The sequence below is a fragment of the Uloborus diversus genome, chromosome 7 (assembly GCF_026930045.1).
Source record: "Uloborus diversus isolate 005 chromosome 7, Udiv.v.3.1, whole genome shotgun sequence".
Taxonomy (NCBI): Eukaryota; Metazoa; Arthropoda; class Arachnida; order Araneae; family Uloboridae; genus Uloborus; species Uloborus diversus.
Window position 1 is genome coordinate 8,316,510 of NC_072737.1, and position 19,354 is coordinate 8,335,863.

Consider the following 19,354-nt stretch of genomic DNA (forward strand, 5'->3'; position numbering starts at 1 on the left):
GTTGCGTCGCAGTGTTGGAGCATAGAAAACGTTATTCAATGTGATGGTAACTAATTTTCCATCTGATTCAATTTTAAAAATCACTTTCCCAATGCCCTCTACTTGGCTCTTCACATTTCCTACAGCTACCTCCATTTGTGTGTTTTGTACAGGCTCTAGCTCGGCAAATAACGATTTATCTCTACAAAAATGAGATGTGCTGCCGCTATCCAATAGCCATGTATCCTCACATTTTGGGTAGGTAGTGTTTGCAGAAATTTCATTTACTGAACAAAACATTCCTGCCTGAGGGTCTTCTTTGGTTTGAAATTTAAAATTCTTATCCTGTTTTACTTTGTTACGGCTCCAACACTTCGACGCAATATGCCCTTTCTTTTTGCAAATGTAACAAACTTTATTTTTAGCAAGAAATTTACCCCTACCATTTGCCATTCCGGAGTTTCCGGGTTTTGAAAACATTGCCGAATTTTCTATATTAGGCTCTTCGGCCAAATACCTAATCCTACCTTCCTCAGCTAGTAGTTCATCTTTTACTTTTGAGAAAGTAAATCTTTCTCCTTCCCATCTGTAGATGGCTTGAACAATACTGCTGAAACTAGGAGGTAGATACCGTATCAATTGAAAAGTTCTGAGTTTTTCTTCCATAATATATCCATTTTCGACTAATTGGTTAAAAATTCCCCCCAACCTTGCAGCGAATAATCCCACCGTTTCACCTTCTTGCATTTTGCAAGAGAAGTAGGATTCCCACAATGCGGCTACTCTGGCGAAAGATGGGGGTTCAAAATTTGCCTTAAGGGCTTTCCAGGCTTCATTAGGATCTTCCAAATTATCAATTAACCTTTTTGTATCTTTTTCCAAGTTTAAATAGATGATGGCTAAAGCTTGGCCACATCTTTTTCTGTCAGCACTAGTTAACTCCCCTTCTGGTTTCTTTTGGGTAATCTCCCATAAATCCCTTTCTATGAGCACCATTTTTATATCTTTGGACCAGGTAGCCCAATTATGGGAGCCCAACTTCTCAACATTTCTATAATCTTTCTCCATAATAAAGAAATGATTCAATTTTCTCCAGGCAGATCAACCACACGACTCTGCTACCACCTGTTGGATATAATTTGAGGTTTATGGCCTACAGCTAAGCTGAAAATTAGGCAACTCATTTCCAACTAAAAATTTGAGGTAGTGGCCTGCCCGGAGAAAATAAAACATGAATCATTCTTTACACTGAAAAACATTTATTTGACACATATTGAAAATTGGTTACAACACAATGATTTGTTCCCCGGGAAAAATTAGAAAAAAAAGATCTTACAATGGGTCCATGCATGGATTAAAAGTCCTGTTGGTGTTCCAAGGTGACGTCTCACCGGTCGTTGGACAGCATGGCAATTTCCACGAATTGCAGGCAGGTCGATTCACACCGCGTGAGCCACAGTTCACCACATCAAGGAAAGGTATGCCAGGGATGGACGCGATCTTCTTCCGCAGGAGAACAAAAGACCCACATCAGGGAAACTTGGAACTCTTTGCTTTTGTAGACGTCATCACAACACGCGGGTTTCAAACTCAAAACATCATCAGTGCTTTTCCAGGAAAAACCAGACCTCACCAAGAGGCCAATAGCAAAGATTTAGGATGACATTTAACGAACACGTTCACGGGACACAGACAACACAAGACGAGGAGACGAGTAGAAGTAAAAACGAAGCGAAGCCCCAGCGATCGAGCTCCTGCCGGTCTGCGTATTTATAGCCAGATTCGGCCTTTCCAGAAACAATGTGACGTTACCTAATTTGCATATTGCCAAAACAACTCAACCCGGAGAAAACACAGCTTGCCGGTTGCACACTTCTTATTTAATTTGGCATTCAGCACTTAACACCTCAACATGATTTCATCACGTCATTGACACGTGCTCTTTCGGAAGTTTACCGACATCTGCCGAATGACAACAACCAATCATAGCATGCCGCATGTTTTCCGAACACTTCCGATTCAAACTCGGACATTTGAGTGTTGGCGGCAGGTGGATGGGATTCTTCGCGCAAAGTTTTCTCTCGGAATGGCAAAAGGTAAGTCACAAAATGATTTTTCTTTTAAACAATATTGGTGAAATCCTTCAAGAACCAAAAATAAAGGCATTTAGCCCAACAAACGGTTTAGTCACAAGCTTTTGCAAAGGCACTGTTTTTTGACTTCCACCAACGCCACCGATTGCAAAAAAAGGGCAGTACTTACAAAACAAACCTTGCTGAGCATGTGAAAACACAAGCCAAGGATATTTAATAAGATATTTATGAGAAAAATATCTTTTCACTACCTTTCCTTTGACCGTATGCAAGGAAACTGGAAATTTGTAATCATCCTTGGGCCTCCAGGGGTTTGACAGTAGCTGGTATTTGGAGTAATCATCTATATTTTTACCTAAAAAATTTCCAATATCGTAAGGAACATTTGACTTTTTACATGCAGTAGAGTCGGCAGAAGGCAGAACAGTCATTTCTTCAGTATTTAATATATCACCTCCAACGGACTTGGAAGCTGCTTGAACAACGCAATCTGAAACATCACGCCTGTGGGGAGGCTGGAAAAAGGATTCAATGCATCTAGCTTCAGAGATTTGCTTCTCTGTTGATAAAAATTGTCCACTACCCTGCAGAAAAAAAAATTATTTTAATGAAGGTCAAATTGATTCATGGAATGGATCACTTCTCCCGTTGATCAGATCCCATGCCTTAGTCATTCTCGGAGTTTTATTATTTTGTTTCTAGAAATACGTAGTTGATTTTTTCTTCTTTCTTTCTAGATCAAATTTTAAGTGACATGTGTTAAATTTATCGTATACTTGTATAGGGTCAATTAAAATAAGAAAACAAGCATCTCATGTAGATTAAGGCTGAAAAGTACTACAAACTGTTATATCTCGTTCCTTTTTTTTTAATAAATATTTGATATAAAGTTTATTGAAATTACTTATAGGTTTTTTGTTACACACCGATAATTAAGTAGGCACATAAATTTTTAAAATTCTTCATTATTTTTGCTACAAAATTGACTTTGAAAACAGTAAGCTGTGAAACGTCATGTCACTTATAGTACTAAATTTTTTCACGTTCGCAGTTAAAGATTAAGTGTGTTTGAAATGTTCAAATTTCAACAAATAGTTCTCACTTTTTAAAACAAACAAAAGAAAACATGCGACTGAAGGGCTTTGTCGATTCAATCAAACCTAAGTTTTGCTCAGGTAGTACTATTTCTCTTAAAAGCTATTTTTTTGGGGAAAATTAAATCTGACATAAAACGCCTAGATGAAAAACGATATAAGAGCCAATGTTAAGAATTTGGAGAAAACTAATACAAATGAAGAAGAAAACTCTCATCTGATTGGAACAAGAGATGATATTAGCAGGGTCAAGGACACACATCTTTTTATCAGAGCCAGACTGAATGTTATTTTTCAGACGAAAAAAGAAACTTATGAAAAAAAAAAATCACACCAAAGAATCATAGTGAAATTTAACTTCCACTGTACTGTCTTGTATTATAGATTGAATCAACTTACAGTTATACTGATTTCTTGACCAGGCGTAGTTTCTCCAGATTGATCACCATATTTGATTTCAGATGCGTCAAACTCATTCAGTTTCGTTGAAGAGAACTGTAAGGACGGTAATAAAAATATTTGTAAAACAACACACACACATACACTAGGGTTTCCGCTATGGTCGCATTTTTTCGCAAAATGCGAAAACACTATCTCAATAGCGAAAATGAAGTAAGGCATTTTCGCTTTTTTACGAAAAAGTGAAACACATAGTCAGTTAGAAAGATATGTAAATAATCCAATATTTTCTATATAAGTCAAAACAGAAGTAAATGTTTAGTATGCTTAATTAAAAACATAACTAGTTCAAATAGTAATCTGAGTTGAAGAGTGAGCAATGCGTTGTACTAATTATAAAATAAGTTAATATATAATTTATTTTCATGGCTAAAACAATTGAAATGATGTACGATTGAATTTCAATTTATTTATTCTATTTTATACTGTAATATGAATCAACTTACTGTTCGACCTGTCGATTGTTCTGACATAGCCTCGGCCGATTGATTGTCATCTTCTATTTCAGAAGCAAAATTATCATTCAGTCTCGAGGGAGTGGAAATTGAAGTAGAAAGAGACACCTGTAAAGCCAATATAATTATTATTAAAATAAATAAATAAATAATCACATAGAGGGGGTTAAAAAGGAGTATCCGGCCCATAAATGAATATAACGTCTAACATAGTCGAAGTTTAAACTGCAATTACAATTTATGTATAAGTCAAAACAGAAGTAAATGCTAAAGTATGCTTTTCATTAATTGAAAACATAACTAGTCCAAATGGTAATCTGAATCTGAGTTGAAGCGTGAGTTATGCGTACTAATTATAAAATAAGTTAATGCATAATCTATTTTCATAGATAAAACAATTGAAATGACGGACGATTTAAATTCAATTTATTTATACTATTTTATAATGTAATGTAAATCAACTTACTGTTTGACCTGTCGATTGTCCTGACATAGCTTCGACCGATTGATCGTCATCTTCTATTTCAGAAGCAAAATTTTCATTCAGTCTCATGGGAGTGGAAATTGAAGTAGAAAGATACATCTGTAAAGCCGATATTATAATTATTTTAAAAACCTCAAAAAAAAAAAAAAAAAAAGAAAGAAAGAAAGGAAGAAAGAAAGAAATCACATAGAGGGAAAAAAATAGAAATATTCAGCTGTGCAAAAATGAATATAGCGTTTAACATAGTTGAAGTTTAAACTACAATTACAATTTTATATATAAGTCAAAACAGAAGTGTAAATGCTAAGTATGCTTTTCATTAATTAAAAACATAACTAGTCCAAATGGTGATCTGATTTAAAGCATGAGACACTATAAAATGTGGGAAATTTATAAATTGCAGTATTTGGAAATAATATTTTGGACATAAATATGTTTTGTTTTTTTATCCTTTCATTGAACAAGCATTTTTTTTCTTCAACAGCGATTTGTCACAAAAATGCAATTTAAAGCAAAAAGTTCGGCTTAAGCACCAAATGAGAGAAGTGTACAATGCTATTTCAGAAACAATAAATTTGTATTAATTATAGAATAAGTCAATAGTCAATGCACAATTAATTTTCATAGCTAAAACAATTGAAATGATGGACGCTTTAATTTCAATTTACTGATACTATTTTATAATGTAACTAGCAAAAATACCCGGCGTTGCCTGGGTCAGTAATAGTTATGAGAAACAATCGTTACTTGCCTTTGTTTTTCTGTTTTAAGCGAAAGAATTTAAAACAAACCTTTTTGACGTGATTAAAAATCGAGCTTCTTCCTTACCCATTAAACTAAAATAGCAATAAGTATAAAGAACAAAATAGTATTCAATTAGAAACGAAAGCACGACATTTAAGCATATACAAATTTGAAGAATTTCCGAAATATGAAGTTAAACTTTACATGTTTAAAAAGATTTATCTGTCAGTACTTTTTTTTTTTTAATCTAAAACCTTCTCTGTATGGCTATTGATGTACGAACTGTTTTAAAAAATGTAGCCTCCCGTGTTCCCCTTACACTTGCTTTAGTTATTTTGGGAAATTTCAATTTTTGTGAGCACTTGATGTGGTTTAAAATCTTACCAAATTTGCGAGAATCATTTTGGGACTCTTTCGATAATACTCCCCCTCCTTACTGATTTTCATTATAGAAATATTGTTGCCAGATGCTGAGATACTTTTGGTCAAAGAAAAAAAAATGGCGCTAAACGGTTTCATCCGAAATGTTTCAAAAATAAGACGTAAAATTTGGCGATTGTTTGAAATCGTGCAAAAAGAAAAATTAATGGAAGTTTTTGTGCGGTTTATGGATTTGCCTAATTTAGTTGTTGAATTATTTTACACAGTATTTTTTTTTTTTTTTAAGTATCTTTGATTGGCGATATTTTGTTTATATGGTGAAAGCTGAGAAACATTATTACGTAGTCTTTGGGCTCAAAAACACGAGCGCCTGCATCCTAGGAATGGACTTTTACGCATGTGTCATTTGATTGGATGGCGAGAACACGTGACTTCGTGACGCTAGCTGTTGTTTGTTGTCGCATGAAGCAGCTCAACAATATGGAAGATAGATGTCTCCGAAAATGAACTGCGGCTGGTGATATGCGGCATACTGCTATTCGGCAGACAAATCGAATACTCGATTCGGCCGAATACTTTAATATTCGGCAACCGAATGGTAAACAAATTTAAATGTTCCGTAATTTGTAAACTACTTCTGGCATACTATTTAAAACATTGAATGAAAGTTGCAATATACAGGTACTACCGCAGTTCAAATTGTTAGTTACTAATTTTATCACATTTAAAGTAATTTTAAAGTTTGAGAAAACACTCAGATGTTAAATTTTAATCTTGTTACTTTTTAATATTTCTTTAATCTTATGACACATTTATAGCTAACTATTTTCCTCGTTTAAATATAACATAGTAATATGAAAGAAAACCACCGATTGTGTGTTACATCATATGGAACATTATTGTTTAAAAACAACAAATTTAAATTTGTTACTGTAATAGAAATTCAATGATCATGTATACTAAAAGTGAAAAATAAAAATATTTTACAATGTTTCAATTTTATTCCTCTATTTTAATGATGATACAATTATTTATCAGTTACTGAAGAGAGTAATGTGCCAGGAAATCACATGAAAAATATTGTAATTTTTTATGATATTTTAAGCAACTTATTAGGTTTATATTATTTGTATGTAAGGTAAATGTATTAAGATTATTTATTTAAAACATAACATGTTGCCATGATAATCAGTCATCAAATCATACATCAGGAACAGGAAAGAAAGTTAGTATCCACTTATGCCAGAATTTCAGATATAAACCAAATTAGCCACTTACAGTAATAATTAGTGTTTGCTTCTAAACGGTTTATTTTAAATTTAATGTTGATAAATTTCCGATGCTAAAAATGGAAATGCATATACATTTGCCGTAAACAGATTAATGTTTTCTGTTTTACATTTGTGTAAAATTCAAATATTTTTTAAACAAATATTCAATATCTAGCTGAATATTCGGTCTGAACTTTTCCTGAATATTCGGTGCAATTGCTATGTTACATGAATTTTTTAACCGACTTCAAAAAGGAGGCGGTTATCAGTTCATACCGTATGTATGTTTTTTTTTTTTTTGTTTGTCCACTCATAGCGTCTCACCTAGTGAACCGATTTTGATGATTCTTTTTTCAATGGATAGGGGATGGCTCAACTTAGGTCCCATTACTTTGTTTGACCATATTTGTTCCTTAGAAAAAAAGTTATGAACAAAAAACAGTACATTTTATGCAATTTCCCTATTAAATGATATTGTAGCGAAGTTCGCACTTTTCATCCGTGGATAACGGTGGCTCAGCGGTAGTATTCTCGCCTCCCACACGAGCGACCCGGGTTCAAATCCCGACTAGGACAAAGTGAATTTTACTAAAATTTCGTTTCTACTGTTTCCCATATTTTCTCGAATGTTCTATTAATTTCTGTATCTTTCCAAGTCTGGAAAGTTCCAGCACTTTCTCAAGTTGTATATAAGGAGATGTAACGTTCATTCGTGGTTCTGAATAAAGATCTCGAGTTGAGACTAACGAGTATTCGCTTCATTTGGCTTTCACATTGTCTTCGCTATCTTCATCTACGCGACAATATGAAACTCATTGTTATAAAAGTTTGGTGCCATATAACATTAATAGTAATTGTAATGATAATTTTGAATAAAGGCTTTTCTAAAGCAATACAGTGATATAGAGCCGAACTTCTTACTAGGTAACTTCTTACTTTTACTGAAATATATACATTTACACTAAAAAGAATGAAATAAAAAAATTTTGAAAAAAAAAAAAAATAGAACCGACATCAAAATTGCTCTAAAAAGTGAAAAATAATTTATTCTTTAAACACCATCGATAATGCTTTTAAACATAATTTTTGAAGTTGGAGCAAAAACGATAGATAAAATCATTCACAGTCATAACTCAACTACAACTATAAATTTAACCAGGCCCAGTTTCTTCACTATCACATAAATTATGCATTGATGACAACATATTTGAATAACGATATAAATGTTTCGTTCGTAACTTTGGATGCTTTTCTGAAAAAAAATATGAACGAAGCATGGTTACACTGGATTTTACGTTTTGTTTTTTCGCCAACTTCAAAAATTATGTTTAAAAGCATTATCGATGGTGTTTAAAGAATAAATTATTTTTCACTTTTTAGAGCAATTTTGAAGTCGGTTCTATTTTTTTTTTTCAAAATTTTTTTTATAATGTACGCGATTGAAAAAAGACTTGTAGTTTTAAAATAGAATTCTGGATACTTATACTGTATACAGTGTGCTTATAAAAAATCCACGATACAGCTTAGAATCAACAAATTGTTGGATTCTAGGAAAGGTGGTCAGGGGAGAATTTTTTGACTTTTTTGGTTCTATTTTGTAGCTTTTGACTGTTTGGTCACTTGTGGGGAAGGGGGGAGGAAACATGACACTCCTTTGTATTCACACTTGGTGATACAGCTACAGGAAGGTATAGCATTTAGTACAGAACTTTTGGTTTTGAAAATTGAACCTTTAAATTTAAACTGATTCCATCTCTAACATTTGTAGAAAAACTCGGCTACCCTTAAGTATGTACTCCATCATATAAAATAAAATCCTATGGATTTTAGGTTCGTAAAATTAAGAGAGTGTGTGTACATATGTGTATAGATGAATGTCACTCATGTAAAAGAAATCACTCGCATATAAAAGAAATAACCAGCTATAGGCTCAAGGCCTATTTATGTGTGAATGTGTCAATATTACTATTGCAATATTACTATTTTGACCAAATCACTCTACTTTATTTTCCATCTTCTGATGAACTCGTAATTGAAAATATACTATACATTTATTTTTTTAATATATCCATCATGGAGCGAGTTTTGATAAATATGTTTAAAAAAGCTTTTAAGTCGTGAATTAACTCAGCATAATTAAATTTCATTGTAGTTGCATTAAGGAATCCTTTTATCAACATGAGTGACATTTTCTTCATCCACTCATAGTTACAATGCTCTAGCAGTTTGCTTGAGATGAACTTGGTTTATCAACACAAATAAAAAGGAACACTTATTTGAGTTCTTGTGTCGTTTTACTAAAAAAAAATTCATATCTGAGAATTATACAGCAGTATTATATCTGAGCAAACTACATTTGTAAGAAACATGCAACTTATCTACAGCTCTGCTATAACATCCGGAGACTGTCGCTTTGTCCTTGTAATGGGCTCATCAGTCTGGAAAAGTGAATAACCAAGCTGGAGACAGTCGACAACACATTAAAGCTGCAAGGACCAACAAACTGGTAGCAAAAATAGATTTAGCTCATCAGCATGAGTTTTCAGCAGTAGTTCGATTCAACTAATTACGAAGCAGTAAGTTACCGCTCTTATGGCAGAGCTAGGACAGAACTACATGCAACATATCAACAACCTGGTTAGTTTGTTGGCACTCTCGGTTCCAATGAGAACAACATCTGCCTCCTGCTCCGTTATTAACTATTCTAGATTGGTCAGTGCATGCAAAAACCAACCTGCTATAGTCAAGGGAATTTATCCCCAAATGCCTGCTCTTGTCCACCGGTTGTTACTATACACAAGGATGCCCACCCCTCCCCCCCAAAAGACACCTGTTAAACAGGCAGGTTCTATAAGCATTGCCCTCCCCCCTCAAAAAAGCAGCAGGGCTCCTAGCAGCCTACTGGATTGTCCTCTCCCCCCTGCATTTTTTTTATAGGATGGAGTATTGTTAGATTTTTACTGCTTTAATATTTCTACCTATATTTTGAATTCATCAGATTAAATCTTAAAAATTTATTATTTATTATTTCTAGTAAGTTATTTCTATTAAGTAAGATTTGATTTGTTCATACGTGTTGAGTTTCTATATTTTTCCTCAATTTTTTTTCTAAAACATAACAAAATATTTTCAACTTTTAAAATTTGAGTATAAGTTCCTTTATTTATTCATTTTTTTTTTTTTAATTCGGTTTCTTGAGCCTTGCATCCGAGTTAAATGGCTTTTTAAATATCTCTTCTCATAAAATCCAACACCACAAATAGAACAGGTAAATTCCATGTTCATTTCGAGCAGAGCAACACCTATGAAGAACAATATTCAACGTTCAGAACGAAAGCGCGAAAATATCATTCAGAACAACGGCGGGAATTGCGTCACCAAGTCATGTGGTTTCAATATCCAATCAAATGAGACATGAGTAGAAGTCCCCGCGCCACGAAGTCACGTGTACGCGCCATCCAATCGTATGAGACATGAGTAAGAGTCCCTTCCTAGGATGCAGGCGCTCGTCTCAAAAACTGCGACAGTGGAAAAAACTGCCAAATGCATCAACTACTGAAATCTTTCTGAAAAAATTCTGGCGATATTTCTGCTGGTTGGTTGGATATAGTGAGCAAGTGTCGAATCAGCATAAATAATAATAATAAACCATTAACTACATAAGTTCCGTTTAAAAGTAAAGTGATCAGCCAAATCCATTTATTTTTAGTCAATCATGTGGAAAAACGTTACTTTAAGATTTGTCTTGAGAAAAGCCTCAAAAAGTCAGACGAAACGCAAAAATATTCAACAATACAACAATGCTTGGGAGTTGAGATGACACACTAAATAATGACTTGAGTTGATGAAAGCCTTCGAACAGGGAACAAAAAAGCTGATAACTCGTTTTTTATACAACTTAGAAACTTCGAACAGATGCTATCTTCAGCAGAAAAATTAGCGCTTTCGATGGACATATAATGTTAATATGTGCACGTTTTTTTCCACCCCCATATTGGGGCATTTATGCGAAAATTGGGACTAAAATTGGAATAAAAAGGGAACTATCAATCGGATTTTTTTCGAACTGGTCTATAAACCTTCCCAGTACCAAACTGAACAAACGGTGAAAGTTTCAGCCAAATCTGCCGGGTAGTTTCTGAGATCTTAGGGAACAAATTTACCAAACTCCATTTTTATATATTAAGATATGAATCAAATTAAACTTACAGTTTGACTTGTCGACGGTCCTGACATTCCCTCGGAAGATTGATCCACATTTCTGTCATCCAGTTTCTTGGAGTCCGATGCGGAAGCTGAAAAAAACTTCTGCAAAGCTTTTGATTGTTTTTCATCTTCTTTTAATTGTCGTAATTTCCTTTTACGATTAAATGCGCCTGATGTTTTTTTACTGGTAGACATCAATCAAATTTTAAATGCACAAAACTAATTTTGACAGGAAACTTATCCAAGTCCAGTAAACACGAGTGATTCGGACAAAGACCAGGATTGCCAGTTCCTAAAAATATGTCCCCCTTAACTCACGACGGAAAAATCAAACTATCAGTGGGAAATAACCCTATTAAAATATTCTTCACATCTGGCCGCAACCTGTTACAATTCTGGCAGCTCATCTCTACCTTTTAAAAGTGTTCTAATTCTTTGGTATACTTCAAAGGATGTGTGGTCTTTGTCACTCTAATAAGAGGCTCTTACCTCTTTCCCTCATGGGAGAAGCTTACAATAAGCAAATACTGCTAAAGGTAGCTATGTCCAGTTTTAAAATCCATATGACCCTGTTTACTTTGCGTTCCTTCCTATTGTCCCTCACTTCAAAGGATAGACTACACTGTCACTAACACAGGACTGTTATCGCTTCTCAGAAATTCCCACGTTAAGCTTTTCCAGATGTTTTCATTATTTTACTGGAAGCATTTCAACTGTGAGAAAAAGTGCTTTTTCTGAGCAGCGCAAAAGTCCTGGTAACCGGAGTTTGACCATAAAAAATTGTTGCAAAATCTGGAGCCAATTAACACTTACATTATATACATAACGTTATATGACATTTTAAGTTATTTTTTCTTGAAAATAAGGCGTCGCAATCGCAGTACGAAAATAAAACAATTGAACATATAATTACATTCCCTCTGAAATTAAAGGGAAAACTTTGCGGATATTGCGCCCCTTAGAGTGCGTCGGATGCGCCCCTCTTCACACAGGTTGAAAACCAGTGAAGGAGAAAATTATTTTTTCTAAATATTTCCACTTTTTTTTGTACCAAATTTCAAAGCATTCCTTATGAATATAGAGGGAAAACTTATAAATTGCAGATATTGCGCCCATTTGAAGGTTGGGGATGCGCCCCTACTACATACAGGTTGAGAACCGGCGAAGGAGACAAATAATTCCCCCCCCCCCCTTTCCCCCTTTTTTTTTGTAAAAAATTGCAAACCATTCCCATTGAATTTAGGGGCAAACTCATAAGTTGCGGTTATTGCACCCATGTTGCGCCGCTTCATACAGGTTGGGAACCGGCGACGGAGAGAAACAAAACATTTTTCCAAATATTTTCTCATTCGTTTTGTAAAAAGTTTAAAAACATTTCCTTTGAATTTAGAGGAAAAACTTTGCAGATATTGCGCCTCTTTGAAGTCCTCGAATGCGCCCCACCACATCCATGTTGAGAACCGGTGAAGGAGACAATTAATTTTTCCAGCATCTTTTTTTTTTTTTTTTTTTTGCTGCAAATTTTAAAACATTCCCTCTGAATTTAGAAGGAAAACTTTTAAGTTGTGAACATTGCGCCTCTTCGAAGGCCGCGGATGCGTCCCACTTCATACAGGTTGAGAATCGGTGAAGGAGACAAATAATTTTTTCAAATTTTCTTTTTTTCTTTTTTTTTTTTTTGTAACAAATTTCGAAACATTCCCTCTGAATGTAGAGGGAGAACTTATAAATTGTGGACATTGCGCTCCTTAGAAGACCGTGGATGTGCCCCACTATATGCATGTTGAGAACCGTTAAAGGAGACATATTTTTTCCAAATATTTTTTTTTTGCTTCAAATTTGAAAACATTTCTCCTGAGTTCATAAAGAAAACCTATAGGTTGCAAATATTGCGCCCCTTAGAAGGCCTTGGATGCGCCCCTCTCCACACAGGTTGAAAACCAGTGAAGGAGAAAATTCTTTTTTCTAAATATTTCCATTTTTTTTTTGTTCCAAATTTCAAAGCATTCCCTCTGAATTTAGAGGGGAAACTTATAAATTGCAGATATTGCGCCCCTTAGAATGTCGGAGATGAGCCTCCCCCCCCCTCCATACAGGCTGAGAACCAGTGAAGGAGAAAATTGGTTTTCCTTTCTATTTTCTCTTTTATTTTATTTTTTGTAACAAATTTTAAAGCATTTCTTCTTAATTTAGAGGGAAAAAACTTATAAATTGCAGATGTTGCGCCCCTTTGAAGGTTTGGGATGCGCCCCCACTACATACAGGTTGAGAACCGGTGAAGGAGACAAATAATCCCCCCCTCCTTTTTTTTAAACAAATTACAAACTATTCCCACTGAATTTAGGGGGTAAACTCATTTGTTGCGGTTATTGCACCCAATAGAAGGCCGTGGATGAGCGGCGCTTCATACAGGTTGGGAACCGGCGACAGAGACAAAACATTTTTCCAAACATTTTCTCATTATTTTTGTAAAAATTTTCAAAACATTCCCTATGTATTTAGAGGGAAACTTTGCAGATATTGTGCCCCTTTGAAGTCCGCGAAGGCGCCCCACTACGTGCATGTTGAGAACCGGTGAAGGAGACAAATATCCCCCCCCTTTTTTTGCAGCTAATTTGAAAACATTCCCTCTGAATTTATAGGGAAAACTTATAGGTTGCAAAAATTGCGCCCCTAAGAAGGCTGCGGATACGCCCCACTACATACTGTTTGAGAACCGGTGAAGGAGACAAATATTTTTTTTTTTTTTTTTTTTGTATCAAGATTCAAAACATTCCCTCTGAATTCAGAGAGAAAACTTATAAATAGCGGAAATTGCGCCCCTTAGAAGGCCGTGTATTCGCCCCACTGCATGCATGATGAGAACCGGTGTTAGTAGCGTAAAATCGAAAATAGAAAAACGATGTTAAACTAATCGAAAGCCAGGAGTTAGCAACCATTGATGTGATTGATGATTGAGGGCGCGTGTAATATTTTATTGCATACTTCGAGAGCAGAGCAGGTTGAAGCAAGCCAGAGCTTTTGTTTTGGTGGCGGTGGGGGGGGGGGAGTCCTCAGAAACTTGCCTTTTTGGTGACTGTGCGTAACCTCTTTTTTTTTTTTTTTTTTCAGGCAGCGGCTCCTGGCGCCCGTCCCCACGGGCGCCCCTTCATTTGTCCAGGGGGGGCAATTGCCCCGTTGCCCCCCCCTTGGATCCGCCCCTGATTGTATGCACTAGTTTCGTTTTTTACCTATAATTCGGATTATCCGCGGTTTCGCTTATCCGCGTTTACCGTGCCACCCTAATCCGCGGATAATCGGGAGTTTACTGTATTAAACTTACTAGAAAACTCTCTTCAACGGTGGTGACTTATGATTATGTTATTGTTTGTTTTTAGCTTTTTCATGCATTTTTTTACAATCAATATTACTGTTTTAGCTATAACTTTTCTGTATGTGTGAGTTTTATTCCTATTTTTAGCTATTGTATGCACTAGTTTCGTTTTTTACCTATAATTCGGATTATCCGCGGTTTCGCTTATCCGCGGTTACCGTGCCACCCTAATCCGCGGATAATCGGGAGTTTACTGTATTTATTTATGGGTTTTTTTTAAATACATTTTAATGTTTTGTGCCAAAGTTCTTTGCTCATTTCTTTTCTTGCATTTTCTAGAATGAGCTGCACTTTGTCGGAAAGTATTGGAGAATGTCTGGCCGACCGACTGTCTGCATTCTCATCAGAGAGGAACACATGAGGTGATTTGAGATCTTTGTATCATTATTTATATTATTTATTGCTTCTAACTACAGTAGAGTCCCAGATTGACCCAGTTTCTGCTTTAACCTAGCTATCACCTATTCAAGGTTTTTTTTCTTGTTTATTTTTTATTTTTAAAACCACTGCCAAAAAAAAAAATTCTGAATTTTATCTACCAAATGCTCAGGGAAACGAAATCCAATTTTATCACTCCGATATCCACATACCTCTCTACTTCTGCCCTACTTTTAAAAACAATATAATAATATATATTTATATAATAAAACAATATAATAATATATATTTATATAATAATATATATATTTATATAATAATATTTACCTTAGGGGAGTTTATATAATTACAATTAAGTTTTATAATTACAATTAAGTTATTGAAACATAAAACATGGACGACCCCAGAAATTCCATTTTAACAGGTAGTGATGAGTTTTTGGGTTTAGGCATGAAATTGTCATTGTTTTGAGCCAATCAACAATGAAGATATAGGGGAACATGGGGGCAAAGTGAAATGGTGAAATATTTACTCCGCTTTTAGCGCCACCTATCTGGGAATATTTTAACTATGTTACACATGTAGTCTATTCCAGTCAGGAAAGAAATATTGCCGAAGATTAAAGAATTTAGCAATACAGACAATTTTAAAAAATTGATACACATATTGTAATAGTTTGTTGTAAGTAAAACAATATTTTTGTTAATATTAAATTATAAAGTTTTTGTTATTAACATTTTAAATATTAATTGGGACCTCTTAAGGGGTCTAAGGACCTTTAATCTTCAGAATTTTCGATTTTCTGGAAAAAAACATATGTTATGCATAATTTTATTTTGAACAATTTGATACCTTATTTATTACCATACGCCAAAAACTTTTCGAGTTATTGTAAAAATGCGTAAATTTTCCCCGTAGAGATTTATGTTAACAGCAGCTGTTTAAGCCTCTTTTTCTCAGGTGCCGATTTCTTCGGTTTTCTCGTTTTGCGCGCATGATATTTCAGAAAGTTTTTAATATATTTCCGTAAAACTTTTCATGCATGTTTGTCTGATACATCTTAACGATCTGAACTTAAAATTTCAACTAAAAAATTAAAGTTAATATTTAAAAATAAATATTTTTTACCCAAAATTTTGGAAATTTTTGATATTAAGTTACCAAATTTCAAAAAAATAAATAAATAATTTTCAAAAAATAACTAAATTTAGGTTCAGGTCATAAATATAAACCAGATAAACATACATTAAAAGTTTTACGCACATATATAACAAACTTTCTGAGATATCATGCGCGCAAAACGAGAAAACCAAAGAAACCGGCACCTGAGAAAAAGAGGCTTAAACAGCTGCTGTTAACATAAATCTCTATGGGGAAAGTTTACGCATTTTTACAATAACTCGAAAAGTTTTTGGCGTATAGTAATAAATAAGGTATCAAATTGTTCAGAATTAAACTGTGCATAACATATATTTTTTCCAGAAAATCGAAAATTTTGAAGTTTAAAGGTCCTTAGACCTCTCAATATTTAATGCATAATTAGTTTAGTTAATATTAAGTCTACTTGTATTTAAAATCAATTGTACAATTTTTCAAGTACATACCGAGCAAAGTGGATGAGGCAACTCACTCAGTCATTTAATATAAATCCCTTACGTTTTCATTTATTAATTAATTCATTTACATTGCTTCATTTAGATGTTCACTTATATTTGTTCATTCATTCACTTTTCTTCTTATTCATTCATTCTTTACTCGCTTTATACAATTAACTTCTTACTATACAATTTGTCTTCAAGAAGCGCCGGTCGGCACACTACTCTTTCTAGGCACTATACCAATATACACGCTTTTAATGGGTTATAAATGCAGAGCATAAATATTGATTTCCTAAAAGATACTGGCATCCAAAGTGGCTGTCAAAATCGTTCACATGAAAAATTGCCTATTTATAATGCGTTGTAGCTCAAGTTTGTCACATTGTATCTTCTTTTCGTTGGTACAATTAGAAAGGAGATATTTTTTCACACAGAAATATTTTATTTTCTTGTAATATTTCAGTGGCACTGTTTGCCTCCCCCTAAGTACGGTCCTGGTTGTTTACACCCCTGTTACAATAATTAGTACATTTTGAATCAAATAGGGTTGTGACAGCTAGAGTTTAAAACTACCAGTATATTTCCCATAGTTTCTTGTTGTCGGCAAAAATAGTTTTAATCAAAAAATAGTTTATCAGCTAATTAATTGTTAACAATTGGCCGATTATAATTAATTGGTGAGGTAGATTACTGATTTTTTGCCAATTATTCTGGGCATCCCTAAATTCAACTGTAAAAAGTTAAGATAAAGGTTCTCTGCAGTTTCTTTTTTTAGAATTTAAGTCTGTCCTTATCTCCCAAGGGACAAACTAAAAATCTGTGGGGAACCCCTGTATAACCAAGAGATTTGTAACACTGAAATGGGAGCAAGCTCAAAAAGGAAAAAAAAAAAAAAAAATACACAAAACTGCCAAAAATTATGTACTAGCAGAATCAATTTAGAACATTTGCGCTGTAGTGTTGAAGTTAAAAACTATATGCCTTATTAGCACAGTGTAACAAAGGTTTATGCAGTGTCAGACGTTTATCAAGATTCTAAATGTTGTCAAAAATCATCATAAATAAAAATCTTCCATGGCAAGACTCGCACTAAAATAGTTTTCTATCATATCCTGCAGGCTGAACACCTTTTTACTTTCTTCTATATCTAATATATAGAAGAAAGTATTGGATTCGTGCAAATTTTCGAATTTCGAATTTTGACCGATTCCAACGTTTTGAGGTGTGCTGAGTCCAGTTCGACCATTTTTGGAAAATGTCTGTCTGTCTGTGTATGTGTGTGTGTGTGTGTGTATGCGTATGTGTGTATGTGTGTGTGTCACGTCTGTGTGTGACCAGTTTTTTGTGGCCGCTCTACAACAAAAACTACTGCATGAAATTGAACGAAACTTGGTACACATATGTGCCCGTATGTGAACTTGTGCCCATTGGTTTTTGGCGCGAATTCCTCCAAGGGGGGTGGAGCAATGGGACGTTTTTTGAGTTACGCGTGATTGCTATTCCTCAGGAAGTAACTGGCGGAATCAAACAAAATTTGGTCCATATGTTGCCATTAACAAGAACAGGTGCTGATTCAATTTTGGTGTCAATAACTCAAACGGGGGTTGAGCTATAGAACGTTTTTTGCCGTCAATTGTGACTGCTGTATCTCAAGAAATAACGAACGGAATGAAAGAAAAAATTTATCGGCAAGTAGCCCTTAGTGGGTATAAGAGCTGATTTTATTTTGGTGTCAACAGCTAAAAAGGGGGGTAGCGCAATCACCCGTTCTTTTTTTCCATTGTGAGTGCCCTATCTCAAGAAGTAATGCTACGTTCTGGTTGAAATTTGGAATATATGTGAATCCATACGTAAACAGACTTTGGTTCAATTTTGACGCCAATCGCTCCAAGAGGTGTTGATTTTTTTTTTTTTTTTGAATAAAAATAGCTTTATTAATGCAACAATAAGAAAGATAAATCGTAATAGATTGTCGTCTGCGTATTCCTCGTGATTTTAATTGTATGGAAATGATCGGAAATATTATCTCAATGATTTAAAATTTTCAACTGTTGCCATCTTATGTTTGTTAGTTAATAAAATATTTGTAATTAATTGAAGTAAGGCTTTTAAAGTAACTTTCAATTTTCGCTCTTTGCTTTGCTTTTGCAATAATTCAGACATTGGGATGGTCGTCAAGTTTTTGCATGTGTAATTTCGTTTTTGTTGGGAATATTGCTTCCTCGTCAAACATGGGGAGGGATCAGAAAAAAAAAAGAAAAATATAGAAGAAAGTTTCGTGATGGCCACAACATAATAGTTTTATTTCAATTTTAATTACTTTTTGACCAGCTGATCATTTTGAGTAGTGACAATATTTGTATAGATATTAAGAACATAATTATTTCACATGTGTGTCTTTATCTCAATATCCTTAAATTGAAAAATTTGTTTTCTTATTTATAAATTAAAACAGAAAGTATTTAAAGGTCAGTAAAAAAAAAAGAGATTTCTGCTTTAAAACATGAATAGATTTGCTTTCAATTGCCATGCCTTAACATGGTTGAACTGAAATGCTGAAAAAAAAAAAAAAAAACTCTATTTTTATGAGAACTGCACCCAGGATTGAGGGGAGGGGGTGGAGGGAATTGAATCAACATGAAACATCAGAGAGAGTCGAACATTCTGAAAGAATATGTAAATGTTCAATATGAGTTCTATGATTTAACCAACACTGAGCTTTTCGAATTTTGATTTTTTTTTTCGTTTGAAGGGATGTACATTTCAAGGAGATGCTCGATTTGTTAGCCATGTTGAAGAAAGGAGAGTGTGATGGATTGAAGATTAGAACTGGAAGACT

General features: G+C 34.3%; 1 protein-coding gene across 1 annotated transcript in view; it reads left to right on the forward strand.

Moving 5' to 3' along the window:
* LOC129226218 (probable phosphorylase b kinase regulatory subunit beta) overlaps positions 1–19,349 on the forward strand; it is a gene marked incomplete at its 3' end in the record, with an annotated part of 111,023 nt that extends 91,674 nt beyond the window's left edge. The window contains exons 16-17 of the mRNA XM_054860817.1: positions 14,819–14,901; positions 19,268–19,349. Of these exons, the coding sequence (XP_054716792.1) occupies positions 14,819–14,901; positions 19,268–19,349 (165 nt within the window). The remainder of the gene's footprint in view (positions 1–14,818; positions 14,902–19,267) is intronic.
* Positions 19,350–19,354: the final 5 nt, after the last annotated feature.